At 35.1% G+C, this 20,166-nt stretch overlaps 1 protein-coding gene across 15 annotated transcripts in view; it reads right to left on the bottom strand.

Annotated features, from left to right (window-relative positions):
- Positions 1-1,715: 1,715 nt before the first annotated feature.
- Positions 1,716-20,166, bottom strand: part of CXXC5 (CXXC finger protein 5) — a 123,210-nt gene continuing 104,759 nt past the window's right edge. For 14 of the 15 annotated variants that reach the window (XM_039325963.1, XM_039325958.1, XM_039325966.1 and 11 more), the window contains one exon: positions 1,716-3,621. In XM_039325963.1, the coding sequence (XP_039181897.1) occupies positions 3,577-3,621 (45 nt within the window). In that variant the 3' untranslated portion in view covers positions 1,716-3,576. Of the gene's footprint in view, positions 3,622-18,440; positions 18,522-20,166 lie in introns of all 15 variants that reach the window. The other variant, XR_005554602.1, reaches the window with a different exon arrangement.

Raw genomic sequence — 20,166 nt, 5'->3', positions numbered from 1 at the left:
GATCCTCACCAGAATAAAATTTTGTCACCTAGATCTGGAGAATAGATCTTTTTTCTGTTCTGTATCAGATACATCCTAACTAGCTAACCTACATTAATCTCCAATGTCATCTTGGCTCAGCTTATCAGAAGGAAGAAGTGTGCTTGGAAATGGACTTGCACATGCTCAAATTTAAGGAAGTATTATTAACTAAAGTGGGGATTGGATACTATTCATAAGATGAACTGAAAAGGAATGAACATTGCAGTTCTGCAAAGTAATCCTAAAATCAGAGCCAACTGGATAGACCCCATGTAAATTTGTTAAATTTCTATTTTCCTGTAGGCAAAAATCCATCCTGTATTCTGTATCGCAGATGAAATCTGGGTGTCCCACTACTTTCACTTTTAGGAAAATTGTGTATCTTTTTCTCTCAGACTTTTACCTATAGATGGATGGAAGGAGAAGGCTTATATTAGAGAGGAATCTCTGCTGACAGATGCTATATATATTTATCAAAGGGGGGGTTGGCACATTGAGTGGTTACTAAAGAGAAAAGGCACCCTATAAAATTATGATTTATGATTATTTTGTGATTATGACTGTGATTTATCACTCGTTGCTTGCATGTACACTGAGAGTTTAGGTACCGGAGACAAATAAAGACTTTTCTCTTCTCTTCTCTTCTGAGTATGAAGAAAAGCTAAAGTATCTGAGCTACTATTATATCCCTCTAAAAACTAGAAAATAAATGCACCCTGATTAGAAGCAGTATAAACTTAAATGATCTTTCTGAAAAGGTACCAAGAAGCCCAGAATCACTTAAAAGTCAGACCAGAAAAGTATCAGAACTCATTAAGTACTGATTTACAAAGCATTTTGCAACAGTTTATACTCAAGGATTATTTAGTCATAGTAGTTTATCTATCAGTTCAAGGAGTCTGTTGACCAGCATTAATTGTAGAAACAATGTATCATTGTGTCTCATTATAAGTTTATTTATAACCTGTTTGTACCAGATATTTCTTTAATGTTCAAATATTTTGGAGCAGAGTTAAACATTCAGGTTAGAATTCATAGAGTTATCTAATTTTATGCTGCTGGACCATTTCATACCCTAGTTTGTCCAGTGTTCATCCCAGTAGCTGGGATACTATAGCTTTTATTCATGTCCTTCTACAATCCAGACAGAATTAAAAATGTGGAGGAACACTGAATTGTAGGGTCACAAAAGCCTACTAGATACCCCACAAAATTTTACTTTGCATTGTCAGCATCTTCATACCTATATGTACATTTGTGATTCATGGTAGTTATACAAGAAAGTGGCAACTTGTTTTTTCACCAAAGTGGTTTTAGGGAGCTGGACTTTGGGGCAAAACTTGGTTAAACTTGCACAGGGCTTTTTTTCTCATAGAACGCCCAAAACGGAGTTCCGGCATCTTTTTTGGATGGAACCTTTTCAACCAAGGTGGGTTGTATGATGTGTGTGAGTTCCGGCACTTATTATTATTTTTTTTTTAAGAAAAAAAGCATTGAACTTGCACAATAATGAGGATCTCTCTCCCCATCTGCCAGCAATAAAATTACTTGTTACTCTTATACTGTGAAGGAAGAGAAAATTAGGAAGGATCTTGTAGCCCACCAAACATGCGAAACATTCTTGGTTATCTTGGAATTCAGTACTAGCTGTCCTCTAGTTTCATTTTATAATTCCAGCAAAATGTTCACCCAAATTGTATGAAAGTTCCTTTACTGATAATCTCCTCTTGGCACTTTTTCAAAAGCACTGTGTTTCATCTCTAAACACCCACCTAATAATTTTTCATTGACAAAACAAACGTAAGTACAATTTTTGTTGCATATTGACATTGCCTCATGAAATGTAAAGTTTATTAATACTTGATTTCTTCTACAAAATTAAAAAAAGTAAAAATGCAACCTCATGTGCTGATCCATTGAGTGACTAGCAACTTTAAGTGGCCAGTGACTTGTGCTTTCTAAATTAAAAATAAGGATTGCAAGGAAAGAAAAAAGAGAAAGATTTCCCCAAATATCCAAGTCAGCCAAGTCAAACTGACAGCGGTTTATAGAGCAAGTTGGACCATTCTATATATTGGCTGCCTTTGATTGATTGTGAACACTGCAGTTGGCAGCCTAATTCAAGCAAATACCTAGTTCTCTCAGAAGCCACATGCAGATCATGAGATTTAAGGGCCAAGACATCTTCTATTCCTATAAATTTGCCAACATAAGTGCTATGTAGAATTCTAATTCTAAAATCGAGCAGCCTTATTAAAACATAATTATATTTATTAAATGTTTAATTGTTTGTCTGACCAAACTGTTAAGAAGGCTATACCAAACCCAGATTCAGTACATCATATATTTTTGGAACATGATCAGATCAGATAATCAGTTACATACGTAGACAGAAGAAAACATAAAATTATGTCATTCATACTATTAAACATGTATAATACCTTATATCAAAAATTAGAACCAAAATGCTGAAGTATTATCAAATCTGCGTAGTTTAAATTTGTTGAGGCCAAGAAAGGCAAACATTGGAAAACATTATAGGAAAAAACAACATATAACAGGTCATTTTAGACTTGGTACCCCCACCCAAGCAATCAAACATCCTGGCATGCACCCAAGATGGACAGAATAATGAAGATGTAAACCATGACACAAAACATGCTTTCATTTTTATTCACAAAACAGCTTAGCTTGAATTGCTAGAACATTACAAACAGCCTTTCCATTAGAGATGATAAGAAAGCAGGAGATGAGGGATTTTCAACATAAAAAAGGACTTCTATATTTTTTCAGCACAGGTTCTGCAACAGCTTACATTGGAATTCCAGCAATATTTCCTAATGGTTTCTAAAAGTGAATCATTGCAATTAGTTCTGGGTTTACTCTACTATGCAATTTTATTTGGTTCTAAATTTTATTATTTTTGCTTTTCTTTTGAAAAATGCCAGTTTTCAATATATTTTCACTTTATAAGACCAGACAAGACATCTTGTTGATTAAATCTTGTCTTATCTGTAGAATTAGGGAAAAGAAACTACCTTATTTTAAATATATTTTCATTTATAAACATGAATTGAGGCATTCTAGAAACTAGCCACACTATTTTTCTTTAATGATGGAAATCAATCAGATAAATGAAGAAATTGCTGTGCTAATTACAGTAGTGCGTATTAGTAACTAGATTTAAAAGGTTACTGTAAATTTACATTCTCTACACAAGAACTGCATCTTCCACACATAAACAACATCAACACCAAAACACAGGAAAACAAATTGATTGATTGTCCATAGTCTATTACATCTCGATACTTTATGGATTCTTTTAAAAAATTATTTGAAAACATTAATGCTTGTTTTACTAGTACTTAAAAGATGTTAAACAAATGCCGAAAAATTATATTTAAAAAAAAAGGAATGAAATCTGCAAGAAAATATTTTTGGTTCTAAAGGAGACATAGGCGCATCCATTTATTTCCGTCAAAAAATTCCTTGCCTGAGACAACACAAGCAAGCAGTGACATTGCACTGGAAGATAGAGCTTTGGGATTCTTGTTCCTATTGAAACCATCGGAATGCAGCACCTGTAGGAAGCATCACTTTCTGTAGAGACAGAAGAGAACAGAAGAGGGACACATGATAAGCAAGAATGAGAAGAACCAGCCCAGGACAGAGTTCAATTTTGTGACATCCAGTGCACTAAAACAGGAAGTGCCATATTTCGACTTCAGTGTTCCCTATCACTTGAAGCTTGCAATAGTGTTCATAATAGACTCCCATATTTAATTGTTTTTGCTTTCTGCTCTTGTCCAAGTTTTCTTGATAACTTTCTTGATAACTTTAGTACTCTTTTCCTACCCTTAGTTTCTGAACCTCATCAAAACCTATAATCTATTGCATGATCTATTGTTCTTTAAAAGAACCAGTAACCCACATGAAAATTGTCCTTAAACTCTATTTCAACATCTTCAAGAACTACTAATGGATGGAATAGAAACATTGGTATTTCTTGTATGACCTCAAAAATAAAAAGTTGTCATTTGCATAGCCTTGAGAAGAATTTACTATATTTAGTTAAGACTTTTGAGATTTGTTTCACTTAAATCTTGCTACCCACAGTATATGTTAGTCCTCTTTTACAGTAGAATGTATTTCTCATGAATAAAGTATAATGTATTTCTGTTCAAATCAACTTGGTTTAGTGAAACTGTTGAAAATCAGCATCAAGTTTGGAAATCTGTTCTTAAAAAAAGAAGGCAATTCAATTCACAGGACAGCTGTGAGAAAATAATGAGAAAAGGGTAAATTCTTAAAAATATTTACCAATACTCCAATTTCTAGGCAGAATTACAGGTATTGAATTCAGATTATGAGATTTCCAAGATTGCAAAGGATGCCATTTGGAACACTCTATCAACATATATCCTTGTACTATATGTGACTGATGAAGTTAATGACACACATAAAAATAACAAGACAAAACTAATTTTGTGCTATTATATAATATCCTAATTCTTAGTGTTAATCTGGGCAACTACATAATTTGGGCAACTATGCTAAGCTGGCAATCACAATAACTTTATCAAAGCTGGTGACAAACAAAAGGTGTTTAAGTGATCCAATTTAAGTTTCCATGCTATCAAAGGCATTCAGGCCTTTATGCCCACTATACCATCCTGTGATTTAGGAAATATACAGTTTCCTTCAATGACTGAAGAAGCCTTATTGCTGGACATCATAGCTCAGAATTTAGCATAATTTTGAGTAGACTGTGAGAGGATAATTTGCTGTAAGTGTTATCATGTGTATGCTTTTTTTCTTCCCTCTCAAAACTTATGTACAAAAATTAAGAGAGAAAAAAACTCCATTTTAAGAACAAACTTTATGAATATATTTGGCTTAGTTAGGTAAACATTCACGCAAATAGGTTTCTCTGCCTGTGCAAAATGTTCTTTCTGGAGCTTTCAGACATGGAAAAAAACCCTTCTCCTTGCTAATATACATATGCAATGAGGTTCCTCCCACAACTCCACAATGCAGGTAAGGCCCTAGTCCATAAGAACAAGGAGCCAAGATTTCAGGTAGATGGAATAAAGGTTTAAGCAACCTATTGTTCTTCTTAAGAGTTTTCTGTGCTTTATACAACAAGTAGAATAGCAAATTGTAAGCTATACTAGAGGTGAGGCATATTGTCAGGTTAAAACAGAAAACCACCTGGCTGAATGAGGCACCTGTTCTTTCTCAAACATAGAAAAATGGCCAGTCATGATGTCACTAATGTGCAGATCTCTCAAAGAAAAGTGCCCATCAGAAAGGCTCTTAGTAATACTCTGACAAGAGTGGGATGTCAGTGAACCCTCAGGAAACAGGGAATTTCACTTTTATAGACAAGGAAGAGCACGGTGCTCACAACTCAGTGCTCTACTTTGGCCAGAGAGGAGAAATATTTCTTTAAGCAGCACGAGAGCCCCAGTCTACAGATTTTTAAGAAAGGTGGAATATGTTGATTTCAGCAAGCTAAGGCTTGCTAGACATCGAAGCAATGTAGAGATGCTTCCCAAGGCATGAAGGGATATGGGGAAAATATAAATGACATTAAGGCATCCTGACTCACATAAAACTCAGATTCAAGGCATAAAAGACATTAAAACTATTTATTTAGGGTCCAAGTTCAAGTAACAAAATTTAAAATACAGCACACCATTAATATATTGTGTACATATATAATCTATATACATATATAATGTATGTGTAGTGTTGCATATGTGATGTACATATGTAATGTAATGTATGCTGTTATTTTAAATTTTGTGAAATAGAATGAGGAAATGCCAAGTTAGCAAACTATTAGCACTGAGAACCAAACAATCAAAGCAGCTACTTTCATGGATGAGCAAAGATACACCTGTAGCTTCAGAGAAGTCATCTTCCCATCCCACACTATCTAAGTAGATAGCATTGACTTGTCCACAAAGGAGATACTGGTACTGAAGGAGGTTATACTGGTATTCACTCTTTTTTTAAAAAGGCATATATTAACTGAGACAAGGAATATTCTCTGGTTGATGCATATTATTACAGCAGCAAACGTTACCTGGGAAATGGGATATCCTCTGTAATCAAAATGTGTACAGACATTAAATTATAATTGGCTCCAGTATCCTGAGCAATCAACAGCTCAAGAAAAGGAAAAACTTGCAAAAGGCTTGCAGTTTGGTTCTTTGCCTCTCTTTGGTTACTTTAATCATCTACCCATATTACTAACCTAACACTGGTCCTAAGTAAGTTTAAGTTCCACGGTGACTAAAATATATTTGGGAGATCCAAATCCATGAATCCCTAAATTATGTGATTTTAAGATTCTTTAGGTCTGAAAATAGTTAAAGGTTTGAAGGGAAAGACGTGCCAAATCTTTTCTATTTTATACCAATTCAGCAGATCCAAAACTAGTGGCAATTTGCTACACATCTTTAAAAAGTTGGAGTCTTAAAGGACGAAAATATTAAAAACATAAGAGTGCTCTCTGAGATTGCTTGCTTTGTTGCAGACATTTCATTACCCTAACTAGGTAACATCATCAGTGCTAGTAAGGAGTGCTGTTTGCTGTCAGTTTATATTAAATATTAAAAAAAAAATTACCACCACTGCAGAATTTGACTTGGAAACTGAGCCTGCCATCCCAGACATACAGTGAGACTTGATTTATTCCACTTGAAATGTAACTTTGAAAGATGTACTAATAATCAATTAAAAACTCTCAGAAGTAATGAACAACAACAAAAAATTGTGATCAAGATCACTCAAATGATAGAACCACATAATCAAATCAGGCTCATATATAATCTTTAGTGAAGTGTGCAAACCAGCATTTACATTTCCTGTGTCAGATGAGGAGAGCACATCTCTCTCCTTCTGTCCTGGCCACTTTTTACAGAGGCACGATTGAGAGGTTTACAAACTGCATCACTGTCTGGTTTGGTGGCAGCAGTGCCTCAGATAGAAGGTCCATATAGAGAGTGGTAAGGACAGTTGAGAAGATTATAGGAAGCTTGCTTCCCAGTAAGTATTCAGGATGTTGCTTATAAATGCTATGCGCTTAAGAGCTCAAAGCATTGTTAAGAAACCCCACACACCCATTTTACTATCTGTTTCTGTTGCTCCCCTCTGGAGGAGATTTCTAGTAGCTTTGTTCCTTATGCCATCCATCGTGTAAATTCGCAGGATTCTTTTTTTTTTTTTTGCCTATGTATACATTTGAACTAGACTGTGATGTTTCTGTGTCATATGTGTGTATATATGGATGTATACATAATAGGATTCTGTCAGAGCTGAATACAATGAAATTTCTTTTAATGTATGCTGATTAGTGTACATTGAAAGTGACAATAAAATTATTATTCTCACCCAACAATCTGGCTCAGTGTCTAAGGGAAAAATCAGGCCTAACAGAATAACAGAATTGAAAGGACCTTGGAGATTTTCCAGCCAAAGCTCAAGCAGGAAACCCTATAGCATTTCAGACAAATGGCTGTCCAATCTCTTCTTAAAAACCTCCAGTGTTGAAGCACCCACAACTTCTGGAGGCAAGTCATTCCACTGATTAATTGTTCTAATCGTCAGGAAATTTCTCCTTAATTCTAGGCTGGTTCTCTCCTTCATCAGTTTCCATCTATTGCTTCTTGTTCTGCCTTCAGATGCTTTGGAGAATAAGTTGACTTCCTCTTCTTTGTGGAAGCCCCTTAGATAGTTGAACACTGTTATCATGTCACTCATAGTCCTTCTTTTAATTAAACTAGACATACCCAATTCCTGCAACTGTTCTTCGTATGTTTTAGCTTCCAGCCCCCTAATCAACTTTGTTGCTCTTCTCTGCACTCTTTCTAGAATCTTAATATCTTTTTTATATCACGGTGGCCAAAACTGGGTGCAATATTCCAAGTGTGGTCTTACCAGTGAAGTATAAAGTGACCTTGATTCTAACCCTCTTGTTAATGCAGTCTAGGACTGCATTGGCATTTTTGGCAGCTGCTGCACACTGCTGGTTCCTATTTAAGTGATGGTCCACTAGGACTCCAAGATTCCTCTTGCTATTACTACTACTGAGCCTGGTGCCACCTATTTTATACTGGTGCATTTGATTTTTCTTCTCGTGTGATACCTGCCCTACTGAGCAACACACTCCCTTGAGCCTGTATTTCAGAGTGTTGGCTATTCCTATCAGCTTGGTGTTGTCTGTGAATCTGATGAGTTCCATTCTATCCTGTCATCTAAATTATTGATGGCAATATTGAAGAGTACTGGGCCTAAGGCAGAGCCTTGGAGTACCCCACTGCATACTTCCCTCTATATAGATGCAGTTCAATTAAGGTCCTGTTAAAGAGCATTAAGATCTTTACATCTTATGAAGGGCTGGCCAGGTAAGAACCATCTGAATCTCAGAGAGTATAGTACCTTCCAGAGTCCCATTACACAACTTTGTTTAATAGAGGACCTTACCAACCTCCTCAGACGTTGTGGGACCAAGCAGAAATAACTGGAGATATGTGGTTCTATAAATAAGTCTATCCTGTGCCATGAAGGACTTTAAAGATAATAATGGGGACCTTGAACTGCACACAGAGGTCCCTAGTACAGGTGTTACATAGGTGTACAGAGACAAGCTAACAACTACTAGTGCCATGCATTCTGGACCAGTTGTAGCTTTCAAGTAGTCTTCAAAGACAGCCCCGTGTAAAATGCATTAATAACCAAATAGGTGACCAAAGATTAACTGACAGCAAATAGACTTCTGGGTCAATGAATGGTGCAAGTGACCTATAAGATGTGTCTTGTAAAACCCCTCCTAATTGTGCTGTTATTTGCTCAAGCAGGACCTGAGAATCTAGGGAAAACCCCAAACTGTATGCCATGGTACATGATAGAATGATGATAGAATGGAACTGAAGACTCCAGATACGGAAACAGGCATTGTCCCTTGTTGCTGTCACTTCCATATGGCTACAGATGCTTCAAATATCTGTTGATATCATAGCAAGATCGTTCACCATGCAATAGAAAGAAACCTTCTCAAAACAAGAGTTCAGAAGTGTTCAAATAAACTGAAAAGGAGAAATGTGGTAAGACTGCTTACCATTCAGAGATCAATGAGTTTTTATAGATGCTTATGAAGTAATGAGGATGTTTAATCTTTAATACAGGGGGAAATAAAAACCCACTGGAAATTCAGATGAACGGTGATGAGAATCTTGAATTTCATGAAACTTCAAGCACAGCAGAAAGCCCAAAGGATGCACCCAAACTAAAAAAAGTGATTTCCTATTATGAACAATTTGGCCCAACAATGATAGAACAGAAATGTGAGGATATGTATAATGCTTACCAACCCTTGAATATCAATTCAGTTTGCCAATCTCTTCAAGTGAAAAAAATGGGTGCCAAAATCATCACGGATGAAATCACTAATGATGGAATTCCAATCTGTGCAAAAAATTATAAGATACAATCTAAAAAGCATTTTCCATCTGATGGCAGCAGATGGCAGTGAGTTAAAAACACTGCCTTCCTTAGTCAGAAACCCTCTGGTGATGCTAAAGATAGGATCAAAGGTGAACATGATCTATAAATGTTAAACCTGTAGGTTGATTTGATCTACAAGACTGTGGTCTGATTTGCAGATAAAAGTTTCAGTGCCAAGGGTAGAGCGTTAAGCAGAAGAGGAACAAGGAATTGGGAATAATTCCTAACTAAGCAACAATTGTCCATCTTTTTAACCCTGGCATTTCTTCATTTTTTCTCATTGAAAAGGCCTTATGCATTTAAAGGATGGTCCTGACATAACCTAATACATGCATCCTTCAACAAAGCACAAGAAAAAGGACCATATGTATTGACAAAATTATGATTCATGAAACCATTCCATCACAGAGCAATCTGTTAGATATTTAGTTATAAGTTGTCAACAGACCAGCCTGGATGACTTATCATAGAAAATGAACACGGACACATATTGAGTTTTGGGTAAGTAGGTAAAATTTGTTTATTTGTTTATTGTTTTATGCCTTCGAGTCAATTTTTGACTCTTGATAAGGTTTTTCAGGAGCGTTTTGCCACTGCCACCTTCCAAGGACTGAAAGAGAGTGACTGGCCCAAGATCAACCAGCAAGCTTTGTGTCCAGTTTCCAGCCTGCTGCTTTAACCACTACACCAAACTGGCTGTCAAGTAGGTAGAAAGGTACAACTTTTTCCCATATGGCACTGTGCTATGCACATGTGGTAGAAAGTGATCTGAAAAGAATCTGCTCTCATGGGAAAAATTCTTGCTCCGTGATATTCAATTTTTGTCTGTTACTGATCTACCAAAACAAAACAGGTGAAACAGGAAGAGCTCTGTTGTACAATTTGATCATATTATTTGCAGCACAAATAGTGTGCTATAAATAGTTGTCGATTTACAGCCATAAAAGTGAAATTTGGGCCACCATCCGATGCATCTCAGAAGCCACAATCATGTTAGGAAATGAAAAGATTTGCCACAAGGTCAGCAAACTACCAGTCAAAAATGAGACAAGGTAACAAGATTTAGGATAAGCATAATGGTGAATATATCCTGAATCATTCTCATTATAACAAGAATAGTTTGCAAGAATAAAGAGAACTGGGTGAAAATGTATAACGGAAGCAACTAGTTTCATATTTTGATCTAGGGATGCGAGAACAGGAAACTTCAAGGCTTAAGAATCCATGTCCATATCTGTGTAAAGGAGTGAAAGATTACAAAATAGCAGCATGTTAAATCTATAAACTTCTTTATGCGAATGGAAGAAAGGGGACAGACTAGCAGCACAGCAAGTCTGCAAAGCTTTCTTGGACCTTATCTTCCAACATTACAACCACAAAAACCATGATCTTTATAAGCAAGTCCTTCAGAATAGTAAAGAAGTGGAAAGTGGTGAGGAGCCAGGACTATCATCAGAGTTATCATACCACTAGTATAATAGAAATGACTGCACTCTAAAATTTAAATTTCTTTTTTCTTGTTCCCGTGAACCTCCTCCTCATCAGAGCCAACTCCTTTGTACTTCAAGCAAGTGAGGAAATTCATACAAGAAATTCATACAAGAATTAATCTCAGAAAGAATAAAATCTGATGTCCATTGCATCAAAATTGTTGTCAATGCGGTGGGTCTGCTGGCTGCAGGCATCAATATGAGTTAATAATGGGTATAGAAAAGGGTTTCTATATTGCAGAAATTTTAGCTACTAAAGATGCTGCAGCAGAAATGTCATCCTGAAGGATACTTTGCCACTATATAAAGGAGCCAGTTCCATGAACATCTGGCAGTCAGAATTATACACTTGTCCTCTAAACACACAAGTCAAAGAGAACATCTGTCAGAAGAGGATAATTGGATTCTACACTTAAGATTCTTATAAAATGAGACCTTTAGAGCTACAGGGAGGCAGAGGACACCAGAAATGGGACTGGATGTGATAAAATAACAATGATTACACAAAGTGGAAAAAGACATAAACGATGGAAAAATACAAAACATGGAATCACTTCTCAGATGACTGATCACAATTTCACTGTGCATGTCAAAAGGAAATGAGACAATAAATTGCACCTCCCAAACATGTATAGGAAGATGGAAGAAGCACTTTTTTCTTACTCAGCTAGAAATGTCCTGATAATAATAAGGCATAGAACCCCCTTTGTTTGAAATATGGGGATCAAAAGGAGCTTATCCTAAATATATAATATTCTTAATAAGAAATTCAGAATGCAGTATTGAAGCAATCAACTAACTTCAGCCTGGAACTAGGTAATCAGATGTTCAGCTTCATCATATCTTAGAGAAATTAGGAAAGTGTGGAAAGCATGTTTAATACCCAGCCCTGTTCTAAGACTTACGGAAATTACCCATAAAAATAGCACAGTCAGTCCAGCTGAAATGAACTGGATTCTTAACCGATTCATCCTCCTCCAGGTCCTTACTTGGATTGTGGCATTCCTTTTTTTTTTTTTTTTTTATTGAAATTTTTCAAAAATTTTACAAAAAACATCCCCCCCTCCCAAACCACCCCACCCTCCCCCCCCCGACTTCCCAGAACTGAATATAGGATTATTTAACAAATTTTAAAAAAAACGTTTACAATTTTAAGATAATTAATAAAAATATAAAGGTCATAATAATAATATATATAATAATATATGTAAAATATATGCATAACATAAACTTTAAAATGAATAATATACTAAAAAAGAAAAGAAAAAAAGGGAAAAGAAAAGAGAGAGAGAGAGAAAGTAGACGAAAAATAGAACATATATATAAAAAATATATATATAAGTAATAATACGTAAAGAAAAAAGGAAGAAAGAAAGAAGGAAAAAACAATCATTACAAGTTATAAAAAAGCTAAATGGTATTTTTCCATATCCAAATTATATTGTATGAAATTTATCCATTTTTCCCATACTGCAAAGAATTTCTCTTGAGATTGCTCCTTTAAAAAAGCCGAAATCTTTGCCATTTCTGCCAGATACGAAACTTTGTGAAACCACTCTTGCAAAGTAGGCAAGGATTCCTTCTTCCAATATTGCCCTATTAACAGCCTAGCGGCTGTAATCAAATTTAACATCAATATAACCTCCTTAGCATCACAATCAGTAACAATACCTAGTAAAAATAATTGCGGAGTAAATTTTACCCTCCGTTTAAAAATTCTTTGGATATTCCACCATATCTTAATCCAAAAAGCTTTTATATGCTTACACGTCCACCAAGTATGATAATAAGTAGCATCCAAATGTCCACATCTCCAGCATTTCGGCTGCAGATTAGGGTACATAATGGACATTTTCTTTGGGTCAAGGTGCCATCTATAAAACATCTTATAAAAATTCTCTCTTAAATTTTGCGCTTGTGTGAATTTAACATTTCTTATCCAAATAAGTTCCCAGGTATCCATTGAAATCGTTTCACCAATATTCTGTGCCCATTTAATCATACAATCTTTAACTAATTCAGGTTCTGAGTCCAATTCCACTAAAACCCCATAAACTCTCTTAATATGGGTTGGCCTTTGATCTCTTACTTGTTTTAAAAGAGCTTCATCTTCTCTAAGCCAGCCCATTTTACAATCCATCTTCCATCTGTCCACTATTTGTCTGTATTGGAACCATGAATAAGTTAAATTTTCATGCGTTAATTCTTCCAAAGATTTTAACGGATTGTGGCATTCCTGTCTCAAGGAATTAACCAGATGTTTGCTATTCCATTGGGTGTAATGAGGACTGATCTCAATAATTTTGTTTGCACTGAAACCAGTGCATTCTATTTTGCATAAATTCCCACTTATCAAATCTTATAGGAATATTTATAGAATATGGTTACAGGATAACATACTATTTGTACAAATAATTATGTAGCATTTAGATCATATACTATTTTAAAATTTTAAAAGAGGGCCAAAAATAAATTCTGATTTTTTTTCATAAATTAAAAAAAAATTAGTGTCAAAAATACATGCACGGATTGCCTAAAAACAGTTCTTTATAGATAAAATATCTGGCTTTGTCTTTTTGCATTGTCTAAGCAACAACAAAGCGCCATTATCTATTCAAACATATATGCACAAATATTGTGATAATTTTGATCTAGTATGCCTGTAGCCAAATAGTGTGCACATATAACCATAAACATAAATTCCATTGAATTTAGTGAGGTTTACTAATAAATAAGACAAGGTTAAGCTAGTTTAAATCTGGCTTAACACTGTTTTATTTAAAACATTTGTTGAGAGCTCAGCTACCCCATCATCTAGATTTGTTTCATTTCTAAGGACATCCCTAAAAGGGTCAAGTGCTATCTATTAATTATAGTTCTGACTTTGAATAAGTATTTTATATATCATAACTGCTCTCCAAATTTAAAGAAAAGAAAATAGGATTTCAATTTTTAGCTGAGTTAACGATCATGACAAACAGCTTTTTGCTATAAAAAAACCTCTCAATTTAGTCAGCAATGTAAATACCACTCTGGAAGTGTGAAGAGCCTATAACTAGAATTTCCTTAAATGAGGTCTAAAATGAGGCTTTGCAGATACTAAACATTTTTACCTATTCTCTACCTCTCTACATTTTCACTGTGTAGAGCGAACAAAGTACTCACTCTCTCTTTTATGCATTAAATTATTCAAGTATATAAATGTAATAAGTTCTAATGGCAGAACTCTTCTAACTTCTTTTTGAGGATGACCTCTCTTCTTTCCCCAAACAAGCCTGCACTCCAATATATATATATATAAATATATTTTAAAGTCAGTGTCAATCCTGCTAAAAACATCCGATGACAGTCAGATTGTCAACTTAAAAAGATACCAAAATGGATCATCTGGGAATCACAGATAAGGGTAATTAAATATTTTGGCTTAACATACTAGCTAGCTAACTCCTAGTACAGTGTTTCCCATACGTAGGTCCATTTCCAGAATGGTCAACACTGAAGTATAAAGTGTAAGTTCAAGCATCTGAGAGTCACCAGATGGATAAATCTAGTATACTTCAACAATAAAAGGGGCTGTTTATTCAGAAGATAGTGATTACTCTTTAGAAGTCAAGTGTAGACATATATCCATATACAGAGGCAATAGGCCTCTGAAAAGCAGATGTTTCCGGATATCTTGATGCCCTGCTTTTGAGATTCTAAAGTCATCTGGCTGTGTTTTGGTTTGGTCTTCCAAACAGGGATTTTTTGTTTGTTTGTTTGGGAAAAAGAGAGAGAGAGAAAGATTACATAATAAAGACAACCAACAGTTAATTAATCTTTGCATTTACTACCCCTAAGGTGGAGATTAAAACAGCTTTACTTTGTAGCAGAGAGGTGGGGGGGAGCATAGTCTATCTTTGAAAAGAATTTCTCTTCTATGCTTCTTTTCATCTGCTAAATAGGTATCTATTAAGTTGTAAATATCAAAAGCATCCTCAATTCCAAAATGCTTCCCATTTAGATTATTTGCATTTTCAAGGGGAAAATATTTAGTATGGAACAGATATTCTTTACAAGTACATCATGTAGCATTGTAATTTGTCATAGGTACATGAAACACAGAAGTGCAGAGTTTTTCATACTTTTCAGCTGAACATAAATTGCCAATTAAAATAAACCCTATCATCAGTGATCATATGGCAAAAGATAGGTAAGTATGCACAGGAAAATACAGTACACATTTTACAGGATTCTTTTTACCATGGCTAATTAAAATAAGCCATGATAGGGGTTTACATGAAAGCAAACTATAAGCTATGGTTTAAAACACTCAGTTGCAAGCTTCACACAGCACACTAAATCAAAAGCACACAAAGCAGATTAAGTCTTGTCTTAAATGCAATATGTGGATCCAGCCAAAGGGTCCAAGCACTCCCAAGAATTCACACATTTTATATTTTAACTCTCTTAAACTGGAGAAGTTGATTTTCGCAGTAATTAAATTTAACAATTTCTAATCTGCTCTATTTATTTCACTTCAGTTGTACAAAAGGGTGCAAGTTCTTTACACACAGAGCTATTATACTGAATTCAGGAAAAACAAAGCCTGAGTAAGAAGAGCTGGATGCAGAAATAAATCTACTTTGCAAAATAAAATCAAAATTACTTTCAAAGAATTTTGGGCCTTCTGAACCTCTTTCTCAGACAAATACGATAGCCAGAATTGGATGTTATCATACTTGCTGCATATATAATTTTGCATTGTCCATTACCACCTCCGTTCCTTAGATGAATTATTATTTTAAACATCTCAAAGGGACATGCACTCATATATCCATATAGCCAGATTTTGACTCTTCTTTGATCCTACAAAACACAGAAACTAGTATTTGGGAGTTTCTAGAAAAGTAAGCATTTCAGCATCTTATATTATCTTTCTACCTATGACTATATTAATGCTTCATGGGGACCTAAATATGTATTGCATATTTGTAATTTATTGTAGAATTGCAGAGTTCGGCATTTTCTTTGCATGTTTTTATTAGTCCAACAGCAGAATCAACATAGGATAATAGCACCTTGAGTATTCTCTGAATAGAAAATCAGGGTATAAAATAAACAACAGCTGGGAAGGCTTTAGTGGTTTCTTATTCAAAGACCTGGGTCACATTTTATACATTTTGATCAAAAGTAAACCACATTCCAGAAACATGTTTTCTCAAATAGCCAATACAGATTTCATCTAACAAGACTATGCTAATAGGTTTACCAGTTAATACACATTTTTATATGTGTATACCACTATCTGTATGTGATTTGTTGTTTTCCCTATCTCAAAAGCAGGAATTAGTTCCAAAGGTACAAATTTGAAAATGATAGTCTAGTTTGAGCAAACTAGATAAACAATTTGCTAGCTCAATTTGGAATAGACATGAAAGAGCTTGAAGGCAGAGAAAGAAGACTATTTGAACTGAAATATTTACTCATACTACACTAATATATACTAATCTCCTGACATTAATTGAGGTTCTATCTGGTCTTTATAAAGTTCGTGTATGTGTGGCAATATTAAGATTTTGCCAATTTTTAACTACATATTCTTCTAATCTTTGCACAAAATGATTTATATTTTTCTTGAGCATCACTGGCATCCATTTCCCCAAATTATGACCTTTTGCCAAAGACTTATTCCTCTGTTCACTTGCACAGTACCATAGTTATAACTGGTGGTGCTCAAAGGCTTGACAAGTCTCACTATGCTTGCAGATACAGTACCTGTACCATATTCACAGAGTTGTTTTTGCTTGTCAACAGGAAACCAAAGCTAAACTAAATTTAAGATAACCAGCTTCTCTTTGGGCTTCAGTACTTTTACAAATTTTAATGTAACGCACCAGTGTTTTCTTGCATATACATATTGTTTCTACTTCAGCATAACCACTGAGAGCCACTTATTATTCTACCGCCTTTCTGGAAGGCCCGTTCTATATGGATTTATCATTGTCTATTACTTCATGGATTACAAAGAGAATCCTTTCTCTTCCTAGATTAAAAAAAATGTAAGTATAGATTAAATGAATTTCTGAAGACACACAAACACTTTTGCACATATTTCTATGACATTAGCTTCCAGTTTCCTGAAAAGAGAGTTTATTTTGCCAGTTATAGAACAGAATCAGATACCTCAGTCAATAACAGGCAGAGAACTCTTTAATAAATAAAGAGCAAATCATTAATTAATTTGAAACAGCTGCACATGCACTTGGATGAATTCCTTTTTTACATATCCCTACATATTGTATGCAGGACCCTGATTCTTGCATCTCTTCATTCTCCAAACATTAAATTCTGCAAATGTACATGTCATTTCAGTAAAACGCAACTTTGGTGCAATTCAATCACTCTATTTATTTCTTAATAGAGTGAGCGATCGTATTATGAACAAAACTCTTCATATTTGAGCCAGTTCAAATTCAAAAAGTTTTTTCAAACTGTTCAAATCTGAAATGTCTTTTTGAAGTCTGAAATAATTGATTACTTTGGAAATGTTTTATGCCTAAATCAGTGTTTTGATATTAAACAGAGTGATTTTGAACTCAAAGCAAAGCTTTGGTAGGCATTTTGAGTTTTGGTAAGTATACTTCAAATGTAAAGCAGTTGTGAAATAGTTCAAATTTGAAATGTTTTGTATACTACTGGTCCATATTGGAATTTTCCTTCTTTACAGTGTTTTCCTTCACTTGATACATTGTACCAGAGTTTACACTCGACTCTCTACATCTTTTTAAAAGTCCTTGGATCATGTATATAATCTATCCAAGTTGAAACTTAGAACTGCAGAAATATGCTGGAATAATAATTTAAACAGGTCCTTAGTTTATGATAAGATTAGTCAGGAAAGAACAGAGATTTCAGCAAGACCTGTATGCAATGTTTGGCCAGTTTTAGGCAGAGAAATACCATTTTCTGCATTTCTCACTAACAAATTATGAATCAAAATACAGGTAGTCCTCAACTTATAACAGTGCATTTAATGACAGTGCGAACATACAACAACACTGAAAAAAGTGGATCATTTTTCCCACTTATGACCATTGCAGCATCCCCAATGATCATGTGATCAAAATTTAAACACTTGTCAACTGACTCATATTTTTGACCTTTGCTGTGTCCCGGGATTATGTGATCACCTTTTGCGACCTTCTGACAAGCAAAGTCAATTGGGAAACCAGATTCAATTAACAACCATGTAACTAACTTAACAACTACAGTGATTCACCTAATAACTGTGGCAAGAAAGATCATAAAATGGGGCAAAACTCACTTAACAAATGTCTCACTTAGCAACATAAATTTGGGGCTCAATTGTGGTCATAAGTCGAGGACTACCTGTAAGCAGCCCTAGGGTGGGGAGTGAAGTGAAGAAATCCTTACTGTGAGATGATGACAGCTCTTGCAAATCAGAAGACAGGCAGCTCTGAACAATCAGGGACCACAATCCACTGACTCTGTATCCTGTATTAATTAGACAGAGGAAGGACCTATTGGATTTTCTACTCAGGATGAATGGTTTAAAATAGCAATTTTAAAATTGTGATTTAAATCACCACAAAAATCTGATTTAAATACTTAATCAAGCAGCTTGAAATGTATTAGTTTTGTCTTTGTATGGTGGATACAAGGGCATGCTGGGAAAATAATTAACAGAAATTGACCACTGTCTTAATGAATAAAATATGTTTCTATGGGTGGAATACATATCTGCACCATGAAATATAACAAAAAGAAACAGGATCACGTAAGACATGCACAAATCTGACAACTGAATGAAGCTGTTGAGCCATATACCATTTTGATTGTCTATGTATTGTATTCTAATATACTGCAGTTCTTTTCGATCAAGACTACGTGGGCAATTTTTCTGAGTTATAATTCCATAGGAAAACTCCTCTTTGTGATAAAAGGTCAGATCATGGATCAGGTCCTTAAGAGACGATGTTATGATTCTCTCTTTTGTCTGGTTGATAGCTATAGGAATAGGCATCTGGTTGTCCTACTGATTCTCTCTCCCTTCTATCCAGGTATTATTCACACCATAACCCACAAAAAATATTTTTGAGGCACATTTGCAACTTCTGGTTGTGAAACCTGTTTGCCATATTATTATACTTTCACACAAAGCAAATAACAGGCTCACATGTTGTGTATTGTTGTCTTCATTCTTCATTATCCTGAGGATTCTTTTCCCGTTCTTATAAAAAAGAAAAAGGAAATACAAGGAAAAGAAGGCCTACAAAAACCCACTGGCACTTCAGCAACACTTCAGAGTTTTCTCTTGAGAAGGCATGAAAAGATGCTTGAAGAGACTAGGAGAGAGAAGAACTGTCCTCTCTTTAGGAGATGTTCAGGAGCCTCAAAAATCTTCAGCTATATAGATTATTATGCTATATTTTATCGATATTATAATGATAGCCTGTTCCAATCCCTCAAACAACCATAGATGCTGTGCAGATCACCTTCCATCTCCTAGTTTATAGAAGTAAAATGTGACATGTTAAAGTCAGTTTGCGTTTAGCGGTTAAGGCAATGGCTAGAAAGCAGGAGATTGTAAGTTAACAAGTTCAGCTTTAGCCATGAAAGCCAGCTGAGTGACTTTGGGCCAGTTACTTTCTTTCAGTCCAGCACACCTCACAGGGTTGTTGTTGGGGGAAATAGCAAGAGGAAGGTGTTTTGAGTACGTTCACAGCCTTGCGTAATTTGTAGAAATAATATAGGCAGGATGCAAATAAATAAGGAAGAAATAAAGTATCTACCCTTTATGACAGGTTCCTGTGTACATACTGTTATCCCGAAGTACTATTTCTATATATTATGCTTCTTTCAAATGCAACATTTCTATTCAATTGAAACATCATATATGATAAATTCTGTGGACAAATCATACTATTCTTGGGAGGTAACAGCAGCTTTCTCGACTTTGGAGCACTCCAGAAGAGCCTACAATTTTTGTGACTCTTATTAATTATGCTGAATGGGGATTCAGGAAGATCTGCATCCAGAGCGCACAAGATTATTTCTTACTTCTGGATCTACACATGAATTTTGTTCTTTGCTATTGGAAGTATAAAATCATGCAATCGTGTTAGAAGTTATTTTGGAA

The sequence above is a fragment of the Crotalus tigris genome, unplaced genomic scaffold, assembly GCF_016545835.1.
Source record: "Crotalus tigris isolate CLP2741 ecotype Arizona unplaced genomic scaffold, ASM1654583v1 scf7180000024339.11422700, whole genome shotgun sequence".
NCBI lineage: Eukaryota > Metazoa > Chordata > Lepidosauria > Squamata > Viperidae > Crotalus > Crotalus tigris.
Note: the sequence above shows the minus strand (reverse complement) of the source record. Positions and strands in the feature narration are given on the sequence as shown.